Here is a 13,759-nt window from a genome sequence, read left to right as displayed (position 1 = left end):
TAGGGAGGGTGTGTACAGAAGGGCTCTGTGCATGTTCTACAGTGCTGTAATTTAGAGCATTTTTATAGCACTATAGTTACTGCACTGTTAATCATGACAGTGTACATCTACACAAGATACTTTACTGTGCATTGGACTAATTTAAGCTCCCTCCAGAGGTGGTGCAATTGCCTACCCTGGAAATCTTCAAGAGGAGACTAGATGGTCACCTTGCTGGGGTCACCCAGTTGTCTTTCCTGCTTGGTGCAGGGGGCTAAACCCGATGAACTTCCAAGGTCCCTTCCGGCCTTACAAACTATGAAGCTAATCTAATGTGCAGCAAGGTGTCACTGCCTACATGTGTGCACGATTTACTGTGCAGTAAATTAGGCTAATATGTGGTTTATGAATACCAAGAAATACAGATACTAGATTAACTAACAATTTGTTCCCAGTCAGCCTAGGCAGAAAAGGGCCACATGGGGCAGAGTGAGGAGTGGTCTGCAGTTCTGGTGCAGAGATTGGGATCACAGCCCAGCTTGGTGGGGCTGGCTTGGGCCAATGCCCTGTGGTTGGGTGACAGCAGCGCTGTGAACTCTCCCCTCACTTTGCTTGCTGAGGGGGCAGGGAAGCTTTCTGTTCCCACAGCACTGGGTCAGGGACAGAGAGTTTCCCTGTCCCCTCAGCCCTGCTGCTGCCTGTGCAGTGCATGCCCCAGCTGGCCCAGTTGGCTCCCACTCCCCACCTGTGCCTAGGGGGATCCAGGAGCTAAGCAGTGCCAGGACCAGAGAGAACTGCTGCAGCGGGGGAGAGGGGCAAGGCTTAGCAGTGCCCAGCCTCTCAGCAAGCAAAGCAAAGGGAGAGCTCAGGGTGCTGCTGCTTGGCCACAGGGCTTCATCCCAAGCCTTATTTTAATGCACAGTAACCTTAAGGTACATTAATTGCACATGTAGACATGCCCACAGAAGAGCAGTGTTTGGTGGGAGGGGCCTCTGAGCCTCCCTGCACTGTCCAGTTAGGAGGCAGGAGGCACTCTACAGAGAAGTGGCTCTGGGCAGGCTCCAGTGTACAGAAGTTATTTAAAATACTGTAGGTTGCTAAAGTTCTGTAGAATATGGCACTTCAAATTTAAACTCTCATTTAATCAGGGTTAATTTAAAGCTCTGGAGTCATATTTAAAGTACTGTAAAACCATGAATTCCTGTTAAGACACAGAAATAAAACACTTTAAATGGGAAAAAGCAACTTCTGTACACGCCCACAGGTGGCGCATCTACATGACACCCTTTACTGAGCAGCAGATTAATTTGCTGTACAGTAAATCATCATCATCTACATGTGCGTGGCAATTAGGGTGCAGTAAACTAATTTATTGCACTGCTGGACAGTCCTGTCAGATACAAGTGGTATCTGGCAGTGCAGTAAATTACTGTGCTTAAATGCACATGTAGATGCTGCTGTTGGGATTATTTTTAATTAAAATGGAATATATTCAGTTGCATTAATTGTATGTGTAGACATGCCCATGGTGTACTTCTGTTCCCTTTTGTGCACCTAAACAACAGTTGTCCTGCTTTGTATGTGGCTTATTTGACACTTGCACACAGTTTGGGATCCTGTTACCCATGCATCATGGATGTATAAATGCATATACATATACTATGTGCTGGCCAGGCAGGTACATGGCTACTTATGTACACCTACTTACTCATGTAAATTGTTCCAGGATTTCACCCACATTCTCCATGATTTTATTTTCTGGAGGTTTCTTCTCCCTGAACAGATCCCATTCTAAAGATTCCTTAATTATGATGTTTATGCTAGTTCCTACATTGCTCCTCTGTTGTTCTAGGGCAGTGATTCTCAACCAGGGTCCCACAGCACTCTCTGGTGCCTGACATCCTTTTAAGGGTGCCCTGAGTTACCACACAATTTTAACATTATTAAATTTGCAAGCATGATTCACAAGAGCCATCCAGAGATTTCAAATAGGAATCTATATTGTTAAAAGCGTTCTGACCTGTTGTGATCTTTGAATTCTTTGCAGCAGCGGAATTGCTCTATGATTTTTCTGTAGTAAAAAGTGAGCTAAAAAAAAGAGCTGGCATTTTCCGAGGGGGTGTCTCAGCTCTACCTACTTTGAGACTAAAAAGTTTGAGAACCATTTTGCTAGGGTCTCAATAGACGTACATTGAAAGCTGCCCCTGTTCCAAAAAGCTTGTTTAAGACAAGATGAAAGGGGTGGGAGAAAAAACAAAGGTGAGGTATGGAATGAGGAGTGGAAGAGGGAGCAAGGGTGCTGAGAGTATATAGTAAATAATAGCCTTTTGTTTAAAACAGGTTAGCCATAAATGCACTGTTGTCAGTGTCTGTCAAGCCTTGACTTGCTGTTTCTATGCAGACTTTTGGGATCTGGGTCCTTTGTCTTGCACTTTATCTTGAGAGGGATCAAGAATCCAATGGTCTGTTTCCCTGTGATCCCTTATATTCCCTCATAGCTTAAACATACCCTGTCCCAGGACTCCAGCCAAGTGTGCAATCTGGGCTACAGATTCGTGTCATAGCATGTCACAGATACAAGCAGGCAGAAAGATCTTGCACAGGATTCTAAAGGTCATTTCTCTTAATTTAGTAGTAAGAGAAATACACAGTTAAAGATAAAAGATCTGTTCCTACACCACACACCTTGTCTCCTCAACTATGGTTTTTTTCTAGTTTTGTTAACATTTTTTGGCTCTCATTTCAGCCAGGCTTCTACTTCTATGGGTAACACATGTATGTTCATCCATTACCCTATCCTGCCCAAGTCTTTCTTAGTGTCCCTCCCAGTTTTCCTCCCAAGAATTCTTTTTTAAATCCTTCTTTTTTCACTTCTTTGCTTTTTTATTTTTTTTTTTATTTTGGGGACCTTTAGAGTCTCCAGACACATAGCCCTACAGACACACAGGGGGGAAAACATTCCTCCAGCTGTTGCTAACCTGTCATAGTAAGTACAGTTTGGCAAAGTTAACTGCTCTTCATTATCTCTAATCTTTCATGTATGTGTAACAAGGCTTGTAAATACAAGTAGATACAAAATTTTTTTTTAGGAGATAGTAAATTTGAAGCTCTCTCTTCATAAAATTAACCAGAATGTATAAGTTAAACATTAACAGCTTCTTTAAATCATCAACGCAGTAGACAGATTTCCTTGCTTCCCATTTTGGGCTCCAATCCAACTCCCAGAGGAGTCAGTATTATGAGTACAAATTAATCCATTTGGAACTGGTTCAAGCTTTTTATCTGGACCGCTGTTGACAGAGATAGGGGGAGGAGTGAAGTGCTGTTCATGTGGAGCAAAAAGTCTGTATTTAAAGGTAGTCTGTGCCCTGCTCTGTCTGCATACAGCTTCACATCAACAGAGACACACATAGAGAGAGAGAGAAAGAGTGAGTGTGTGTGTGTGTGTGTGTGTGTGAAGGAAAGAGAAAAATGCCAAGGCCCCATCGAAAATTTATTGATATTTTGGAAAAATCAATGGTTGTTGCTGACACTATGGATCGTGAAGACCTGATGTTCACTTACAAGGGGATTCCCTATCCCACTACTCTTTGCTCTTATGAAGTATTCAAAGCTATGGAGTCCTTTGAAGCCAGAAGTGATGACATGATTCTCGCAGGGTTCCCTAAATCAGGTGAATATAGTTTGTTTATTGTAAAAATATAAAGTAGATGATGATGACGACGATGTTGATGATGCTGGTGGTGGTGGTGATGGTGGTGATAGTATATTTTAAACAAAAGAGCTATTATAGTTTATATTAAATAATGTTGATTAGGAAATTATTATGAAGGTTATGGGAGGTATAAAATGACTTCTCACATTCTTTTCCAAAGACATATTATTGTTATTGGTAGTCTTAGGGTTCAAAGATTATATGCAAAAGTCAGGAAAATCAAAGCGTGGTTCGCACTACAAACATAATGTACTTTCTTAGCATACAGGTGATATTACAGTCTATGCTTTTGCATATAATCAGCCATTTGGTTAATACTTCATTTTGTAGATTTTTCATTTACTTTTTTATGAAAAAAAATCAGTCTTCTGAAACTTCTTGAAATATTGAAATATTAAGTTTGGAAAATCATGCAAAACAAATAAATGAATAATTAACCATGTATATTTTTATAATTGAGGCCCCCATAGGGAGGGAGTTGGGCAGGACAGGGTTGGGGCTGGGGCTGCTGCCCAACCGGGCGGTGCATGGGGCTTGTGGCCCTGGGCCCCAGTGCATGGCTGCAGAGCCCCAGCAAGGAGAGGGCCAGGGCTGCACATGGCTCATCCAGGGGGTGGGTTTAAGGCTGGCTCCCTGCCACTGTGTGTATTCCCGGGGCGGGGAAAGGACAGATATATGCACCCCCAGATTTAGGTGCAGGGTGGGGGCGGATAAGGGCTGCCTGCTGCGGGCTCAGGGCTGCCTGCCCTGCTGTCTTCCCTCCTGGGCCTCCTCAGTCTGGTGGGTGGGACCTGGCATGGCAGGAGAGAGCAGGTCTGGGTGGGGAAGCTCCTTACCACTGATAGCCCCATACTGCCTTGGCAATGTGCCCCCTGCCTGACCAGTAGGAGTGGGGGTGGCAGTGCAGGGTTGTGCCCCTCGCTGCTCCGGGGCAGGCAGGAGACATGTTGCCAGAGTAGCAAAGGGCTTGCAGCAGCAGCAACAAGTTTCCCCTCCTGGCTGTGCTCTGCCATCCTGGGTTCTGCCTGCTGGGCTGTGGAGGCCCCAGGGGAGTGAAGCAGGTCAGGGAGACTGAGCCCACAGTGGGCAACCTGCACCTGCCCCCACCCCCACCCCACACACAGATCTGGGAGGCATATGCCCCCCCGTGCCCTCGTGGGAGTGTGTACAGTAGTATAGAGTCAACCCTAGCCCTCCTGCCTGAGCCCACAGTGGGCATCCCACACCCCCCACTCCAGAGGCTCTGCTCTGGCCATGCTGCCTGAAGGGGATGGGGAGCCAGGCTGCATGATATGCTGCAGCAGCTCCCACCTCCCATGGGCAGCAGCTGCGGCTTGGGTGTTACTGCAGGGGGCAGGGGACTGTGGATCTGTGTCCCTGGCTGTGACAAAGACACCTTCCAGGTCTGATACTATTATGGCTCCGCCCTTGTCTCTGGGCAAACTTCCTGCCTTGCTCACTTGCCACACTTTATTGGTAAATGATTATGATGTCAAATAAGTGGGAGGCTGCTCTTCATAGATTTTATAGATATTAGAGCTGGAAGGGACCTCAGAAGATCATCGAATCCAGCCCCCTGCCCCCGGGGGCAGAAAGTCAGCTGGGGTCAAAAGATCTCAGCAAGATAAACATCCAAACATTTCTTAAAAGAGTCCACAGTAGGTGCTTGCACCACCTCTGGAGGAAGTCTATTCCAGGCGTTGGGGGCTCGGACAGTAAAGAAGTTTTTCCTTATGTCCAGTCTAAAACGGTCTTGGAGGAGTTTGTGACCATTGGACCTTGTTATCCCTTGGGGTGCTCTGGTGAACAGGCACTCCCCCAGATCCTGATGCACACCCCTAATATACTTAAAGGCTGCCACCAGGTCACCCCTGAGCCTGTGCTTTTCCAGGCTGAAGTGTCCCATGACTCTCAGCCTCTCTTTATAAGGCCTGTTTTCCTGACCTCTGATCATGCGCGTGGCTCTTCTCTGGACTCTCTCAAGCTTCTCCACATCCTTCTTGAATTGTGGAGCCCAGAACTGAATGCAGTACTCCAGCTGCGGCCTCACCAAGGCTGAGTACAGCAGGAGGATGACATCCTGAGTTTTGCTAGAGAAGCATCTATGGATGCAAGCCATTGTTTTGTTTGCTTTACCAGCTGTGACATTGCATTAGTGGCTCATGTTCATCTTGCGGTCAGTCATGACCCCCAAGTCCCTCTCGGCCGTGGTGCTAGTGAGTGTAGCACTGCTGAGCCTATAAGCGTGATGTGGGGTTTTTTCCCCCAAGGTGGAGTATGTTGCATTTATCCGTATTGGATGTCATCAGGTTTTTATCCGCCCACTTTCTAAGCCTATCAAGGTCAGCCTGAGTCACCAGCCTATCCTCGGGTATGGATGCTCTTCACCAAAGTTTGGTGTCATTGGCGAACTTGGCCAGTCCCGTTCGAACACCAGTGTCCACATCGTTAATGAAGATGTTAAAGGGTACAGGTCCAAAGACAGAGCCTTGGGGGACACCATTGGTCATGGAGTGCCATGATGATTCACTTCCATCAGCTACCACTCTCTGGGTCTGACCTTGGAGCCAATTCCCCAGCTGTCAGACTATGATGTAGCCGAGGCTGCAATTGGCCAATTTTTCCATGAGGAGATCATGGGACACCAGATCAAAGGCTTTTTTAAACTTTAGATATATGACGTCAATCTTTTCTCCCTTGTGTAGGTGATATATCACCTGGTCATAGAAGGAAATGAGATTGGCCAGGCAAGACCTACCTGCAACAAACCCATGCTGGCTCTCCCTCAGGATGTTGCCATCAGCCAGCTTGTCAAGAATGATCTCTTTGATAATTTTTGTCCAAAATCTTCCCAGGGATTGAGGTCAAGCTGATTGGCCTGTAGATCCCAGGATCTACTTTCCTCCTTTTCTTGAACATAGGCACCACATTGGCCTTTTTCCAATCTTTGGGTACTTCACCTGTGTGCCATGAGTTCTTGAATATCCTTGCCAGTGGCTGGGCTATGCTGCCTGCCAGCTCGTTAAGTACTCTGGGGTGGAATCTGTCAGGACCAGGTGACTTGAAGGTGTCCAGCCTCTCAAGGTGTTCCTTGGCTTTTTTGTGGGTGTTGGTTGTCAGTTGTCACATTTGGTTTAGCAGGGGTCCAATGTTGCCCTTGCTCTTTTTCTGACTCCCCACATATCTGAAAAAGGGCTTTTTATTGTCCTTGATACATGTAGCCATTTGGAGTTCAGTTGCAGCCTTCACTCCCTACAGGTACGAACCAGTGAAGAATATTCCTCCTTAGTGGTGATTTCTGTCTTGCATTCTTTATAAGCCTCTCTTTTAGATGTAGGAGGTCCATGAGTTCTCTGCTGGGCCAAGGGAGTTGCTGTGCCCTTTTGCTACCTTTCCTCCGAGATGGGATGGACATCCCTTGTGCTTTCAGGATTGCTCCCTTAAGGAGCAACCGTTCACCTTGGACTCCCCTCCCTGTCGAGTCTTGGCCCCTTAGGGCCATGACAACAAACCTCCTGAGCTTATTGAAGTCAGCTTTCTTAAAGTTGAGGACTTCTGCATTACTGACTGACTTGCCGGCTTTGTGATGGATAGTAAAAGTGGTTAGCTCATGGTCACTGTCTCCCAGCTTTCTTTCGATTCTTAGGTCACTGACTAGATCATCCCCTTTGGCCAGTACTAGGTCTAGCAGCGCTTTACCTCTTGTTAGTCCATAGACTTCTTGAGTCAGGTAGAGCTTGTCCACACATATGAGGAAGCTTTGTGACTGTTAGGATTTGGCCAACTGCTCTTCTCATGAGATGTCCAGGTAGCTGAAGCCTCATGCACTCCAAATGACCACAGGCAATCAGTACACACTCCTACCATCCCCACACATGTCCCATGCCTTGCTGATGTCATGCTGTAAACATAAACAGCTCCAGCTTACAGCTGGGTCAAACTGGGAGCTGGGCTGCTCACATACCACCCTACTTGGGCCTCTCTTTTACTGCCCCCCTCTCACAAGGGCCTCTCACACTCCAACCCCCTCTCACAAGGGCCTCTCACATGCTGCCTTTCCAGGCCATACTCCCACCGCCCTACTCTGGAGAGATCCTCAGGCTTGTCCACTCATACTTCAGATAGCCCTGGCCCAGCCTTTTGGGTCCTCTGTGACCCTCATCTGGGCGGTGACCACTGATTCACCCCACTCTGCGCTCTCTCAGCCCTAGCCCCTCACCGGGCCATTCCTTACTCCCACCCTCTTGGGCAAACACACTGCCCCTCCTACTGGGGTCCAGGGTCAAACACCCCCTCGGGACTCAGCTGCTCTTTTCTCAGTTTAACTGGCCCTACTACTCCGCCCTGTCACTCTCAGGGCCTGGGGTCTTGCACCCCTACAGGCTAAGGTGCTTCACAAAGCATGCCTGGCCCCCTTTAGCTCTCCAGGTAATTTACCCGAAGGTGGGGGCAGGGATTTAGGTGCCCTGACCCACCTTACACCAAGGAGGTTCTCCATCCTGGTATTTATATGGCCCTGGTATTAACATGGCCCTGCCCTGCCACAGGCAGGACCACTAGGCCTCCCCATCCTGGCAGAGTGCAGTTTTAGGTCATGCCCAGGACCAATGAAGCCTCCTTCTTCATAGCCTCACCCTTACCTCCAAGATATTCCCAGAGCAGAAACTCCACCAAGCAATGCTACCCCCAGCTCACTGATCTCAACAATGCTGTGCTTTTATAACAGAGCTCTCCCAAAATGGCCACTCTCATTAGACAGCTGACAGCTCCCGAATCCAGCCCTTAAAGTGACAGACACCCTAAAGGGTGTTCTGTGTGGGGTGAGGGGCACCAGCAGGGTCCAGGGGGCTGTGGGTGGGGAGTGAGGGGCACCAGCTGGGCTGAGGGCTTGTGGTTTGGGAGTGAGGGGCCTGGACCTGCATCCTGGTGAGCTAAGGGGGCAGGGAGAGCTCTAATTTTCCATGATAAAACCCACAAAATCAAATACCAACATTTATAGGTATTTAGAATTTATTTATTATAGTGATTGAGGCACTGGTAGGCTCCCAAATTGCTTTAAAATTATAAATATATCAATAAAACATTCTGTTCAATTGATACCTATATATATAGTGGCATTTCATTTTAATAGCAGATTTGGGGGTTTTTATCAGAGAATATGTGTTTTTTTTATCAGGGAAAACCAGGATTCCTGATAGATGAAGTTATCCTTTTTGCTCAGATTGGATTTTCCCAACCAGCCAGCTAGGACATAGCAACAGTAGGCCTTTAGGATGATTGTTCCACTTTTGATATTTAGATTTCTTCAGCCTTGATCATTGTCCTGGAACTGAGAAGGAGTAAACTGAAACTGTGTGATCCACACTATTATCTTCTAATGTATCATCTCAGAAACCCTATGCTTAACCCATTTTTGGGGTATAAATCAATATCCACCACTAGTAAGAAAAAGGGAAAAAGTTCTTTAGGGCACAGTTACACATTAAAATTATCACATGCTTCTAAGGAATGTTAGGCATTGTTAAAGTTAGCATGTGCTGTGAGCAGCCGCACATTAAGGGTTAATACCCTTTGTAATGTGCACTGCTCTGACCTGCATTTAGAAGTCTGGTGAGCAAGGGTATAGCTAGGAGCTGACAAGCTGGCTCTCTGTCTGCCTGCTTCTCTATAACAGTGCCAGCAGTGCAGATAAGTGGGGAGCTGGGGACATGGCAGGGGGAAGGGTGGGGACAAGGGTGAGAGCCAAGGGACAGAGGAGGTGGAGGTCATGGTGGGGCCTGAATCCTGGACAGGGTGGCAGTGTGGGGGCCCTGAGGGCTGGGAGTGAAACTGGAATGAGAGCAAAGGAGAAGTAGAGGAAATTCTTATCTTTAGTTCTCCCCTGGCTGCCCCCACTGTCTCTTGGGGTGAAAAAAGAGCATTCACCTGGGGAAGGTTGGGAGCAGTGCTTCTTGGGATGCTGGAGGACTGCTCCTAACTCATCTTGATCTAGTGGAGCAGTCTAATATGTCTGCAACATAAGCTGTCCATGACAAGTTAGAGATAATCCTCACTGGAAGAAGATTATCTCTGAGATGCTCAGAAGGCAGCTAGCTCGTGTTTTCCTGCCCTAATATGTGGACAGTGGACACTCCAATTTTAAGAGCCCTTAAAAGGTAATAAGTAACAACACCCTCAGAAAAACTTTTCATTTGTTTATCGACTGTAATCTCATTGATTTGTCTTGCCCATTACTTGGCACCTATCGAAATGCTGTATATCCAAACAAATCTGAGAGATGTTCCCAAGTGTTTAAAATGAAATCTCTGCTTGTTTTTTTCTCCTTCAGGTACAAATTGGTTTGGCCATATCCTACTTGAATTAATAACAACATTTGAAAAGAAGACTGAAGTGGAACCAACTATCTATGGGGAAGAATTTGATGAATTTCCCTACCTTGAAATTGGAGATACTGAAAAATACCAGGCAAGGCCTGAATACTTATTAAAATTGCTAAAATTTTCTTTTTCAGTATTATTGAAAGCATATGTGAAATACTCCATCACAACAAAAGAACCCTGTACAAGTACAGTAAGGCTAGCATGCTTTCCCTTCTGGTCATCTCTAAGCAGCAGATCTGTTTCCCAGTAGTGTGGACAGTATGTGAGTGCACACACTGTGCGCAGACTAAACAGTCACAGTAGTCTACGAATTGGCCATGTGTATACTACACTGTGTGTGCACCTCAGACCCTGTCTCTAGCCTTCTTTAGGGCACCACTGGGACCTCCACCTTCCCCATAGTCCCGAGCTCAAACCACTGGTTTAGTTCATAAACAAAGAAAGAGAAAAAAAAAGGAATAAGCTAAGTTTCCACTTAGCAGCCAAAAGTCCCAGCCTTTGGTAAGATACAAAAAGAAAAATAAGGAAATTGAAAGTGCCATTTTTCCTACTAATAGAATGATGTCTCCAGTTTTTCTTTTATTTTCAGTATATATATATATATATATATATACACTTAGCACTGGTCAAATTTCTTTCCAAATCTCAAGAGTTGGAGGGTAGAGGACCTATCAATTAGAAATTCTGAAATGGCAAAGTCTACATTGGTACATTGGTACCAGAAGAAGTAGGGAACTAATAAGGCATGGAATTGGTTACCAGGACAGCAGAGTTTTCCAGGCTGGCTGGTTCACCTGGAAAAGTATATTTTGGCGTATGAAAATAATAACAACATTACATAAATCAAAGTGTTTCCTTTCATTCTTCTTTCAATTTTTGTTAAAGCGGATGAAGAAAATTCCTTTTAGGAGAGTTATACGTACTCACCTCATGTCTCAGAATTTACCTAAGTCTGTCTTCACGAATAAAGCCAAGGTTAGTGTTCATTGTAATGTCTTATAGGCATGCTCAATTCAAGAAAACATTCATGTCTCTTTAGATGTCTAGTTTTCTAGGCTTCATAATAAATACAAAATACTTAGTGTGGGTACTTTATTGCCAGGCCCTTAGCTACCATATAGCCACTTCATATGATACCAAACTGCAGTCAATTCTGGCAGTAAAGCTGGCATATCCTGCTCCCTAACAGTCCCCAGTGAGAGAGTGATCCCTTGTATGGTAAAGTGAATTGTTCCCTGATGTACTGTGGATGGGATCTCATGATGGTTTCACAAATAAATGGGGCTTTGATGTAAGCAAAACTTGGGAGAACGCCTTCATTTATTTATTTTTTTCTATGTGACTGCTGAATTTCTCCCTTTTATCATTTAATCACATCTAGCTCACCATAAAGGAATGAAAGATGTGGGTGTCAAACAAGTCACACTGACTGATGGTGTATTATCAATTTGTATGGTCCCAACAAGCATGAATCAGAGAAAAAAAGGCAAAAATCTTCATGGTCTAATGAAGGATAGTGAAAAAATAGCATCTTCTACATATAGGATCCAATTCAGTGTCTAATATGTGAGGTCCAAGAGGTTACCAATTGTGTCATTAAAGTGAAAGTTATAATTTTTTATTACTGCAGTTGTCTCATGCCCGTCTTCAGAAATGTATTTGTGTATCACTCCATATTTTAATTATCCAGATACTGCTGCTGCTTCGAAATCCAAAAGATTTAGCCACATCTTTTTTCAAGTTTTCCAAAGTGATGGCTCCATTTCCAACTTACGAGAGCTGGGATGAGTTCTTCAAAGACTTCATGATTGGAAACAGTACTATACTTTATTTTTGCTACCCCAACTGTTTAATGTGTAGATTACATCTGAAGAATGTAGACTTTGTAACTCAAATTCATGTTTTTATTTTTATTACCAAAAGTACAGAGGTTTTGGGAAAGAATTTTAAGCATTCAGATAAGATTTCAAAGTACTTGGATTAACTATGAAGTTAGGACATAAGGGGTTGTAAGGAAATCCACTTTGCTGACTTTGTTTCGGCACCTAATTAGAAAGAAATCACAGAGCTGACTGTAACTTCGGGGTCTAAGACTAAACTTTTGTAATAGGTTGGATTAGAATTGTTCCCCTTCTCCCATTATGAGTATTTAGAAGCAAACACCTCTGAAGAAATCTTGTTGATACTTTTGTATTGCCTCATAAGGGAGTGGAAGAGAACTGTAGTAGGGATTTCCTCTGCTGAGGAATCTTTTCTTGAATCCAGATTTTAAGATAACATATTCAGTCTTTACTCATTCTTGATCGTAATAGAAATGAAATTCTTGATAGCAATGAAATAATGAACTAATACTTTGATTTTCTCCAGTACCTTGGGGTTCTTATTTTACCTACCTTTCTGAATGGAACAAACATGCTGATGATGGACATGTTATGCCAATAACATTTGAAGAGGTGAAAGAGGTGAGGTTAATTCTATTTCAAGAATAATGTATACTTCAGGGAGTGTTCGTTACTGAAGCCGTGTGGAAATAATGCTCCCATAAAAGAATGAGCACCTTGGAAGTGTCATAGCTCTGCTACCCACCTTAATGAACTAGCTGCCATATCTGGGCAGTAGGTGCTGCCCAGGGTTCAAATGACACTTTGACTCTTGTGGGGGTCTGCAAAAAGATCTGGGCTGCCCATCTCGATGCCCTAATGAAATTGGAGACCCCCCCCCCAGGCTATGGTATTCAAATCTTACAGGGGAGCTCTTGTCTCTTATGGGGGGCTCAGCTCTCACCCCCTGCCCCCCAACTCCTCCCCTAATTCAAACCTTAGTGCTACCAGGGGATTTTCTGTTTTATTTCCCTCCTCTGGATCCCTTGGTTTGAAGCTCTGACCCACATCCCCTGCTCTGTTTTTTTTCCCATTTCCCCAAGTAGTCTTGATTAAAGAATAGTTCATACTTCAGGAAGTGCTTGTTATTGAATTTTTGTGGATGTGACAGTCTGATATATTATCTTTTGAGGTGATATCAGTGTTCTAGCCAAAGCATTAAAATTTTTGATTTTTTGGCACACTTTTTGTAAAAGGTTTATCATGAAGAAAATAGTTAAATAGAATATTTCCATAACACATTTTCCTGGGTTCTGATACGGTATGAGGCGCACACACACATTTCCCAAATAACTCCTCATTGAATTGGTATGCATATATCTATCTCAGCATAGCTTCAAACATTATGCTTTCCTAGTCTCTACTTGAGCCTATTGTAAAATCGAGCATATAGAATGTTATCTTTATGAGGTACCGTTCATATCTGTACAGACATCTCCTACAATATCTGTGAATCAGCTCTCCCAATGAAGTCCTCTAAATATTCTACAGGAATGTGTAGCGCTAGCACTGAAAGTAGAAATGCCATGGAAAGGAAATGATGCATTTTGTTTGAATAATATCTCATGCCTTATCTTCCTCTTTTCAGAACCCACTTTTGGGAGTGAAAAAAATAGCAAAGTTCTTTGAATTGCCTCTGACTGAGGAAGAGCTTAAGAAAGTTGCAGAGAGGAGCAGCTTCCAGGCTATGAAAAATAACTCCAAGGAAACTCATGGGGTGTTTGGCAATGTCCTCTTTCGCAAAGGTAAATACCTAAAAAGATGCACATTGTCATTTGCCAGTAAATAGCATTGAAAATCACTTC

General features: G+C 44.5%; 1 protein-coding gene across 4 annotated transcripts in view; it reads left to right on the top strand.

Annotated features, from left to right (window-relative positions):
- Positions 1-3,321: 3,321 nt before the first annotated feature.
- The window catches only part of LOC102370036 (sulfotransferase 6B1-like), a 45,329-nt gene continuing 34,891 nt past the window's right edge, over positions 3,322-13,759 (top strand). For all 4 annotated transcript variants that reach the window (XM_025194987.1, XM_025194977.1, XM_025194973.1 and 1 more), the window contains exons 1-6: positions 3,322-3,652; positions 10,023-10,159; positions 10,960-11,049; positions 11,765-11,891; positions 12,442-12,536; positions 13,543-13,699. In XM_025194987.1, coding sequence (XP_025050772.1) covers positions 3,451-3,652; positions 10,023-10,159; positions 10,960-11,049; positions 11,765-11,891; positions 12,442-12,536; positions 13,543-13,699 — 808 coding nt within the window. In that variant the 5' untranslated portion in view covers positions 3,322-3,450. The remainder of the gene's footprint in view (positions 3,653-10,022; positions 10,160-10,959; positions 11,050-11,764; positions 11,892-12,441; positions 12,537-13,542; positions 13,700-13,759) is intronic.

The sequence above is a fragment of the Alligator sinensis genome, unplaced genomic scaffold, assembly GCF_000455745.1.
Source record: "Alligator sinensis unplaced genomic scaffold, ASM45574v1 scaffold448_1, whole genome shotgun sequence".
NCBI lineage: Eukaryota > Metazoa > Chordata > Crocodylia > Alligatoridae > Alligator > Alligator sinensis.
This window is presented reverse-complemented; position numbering and strand designations above follow the sequence as displayed.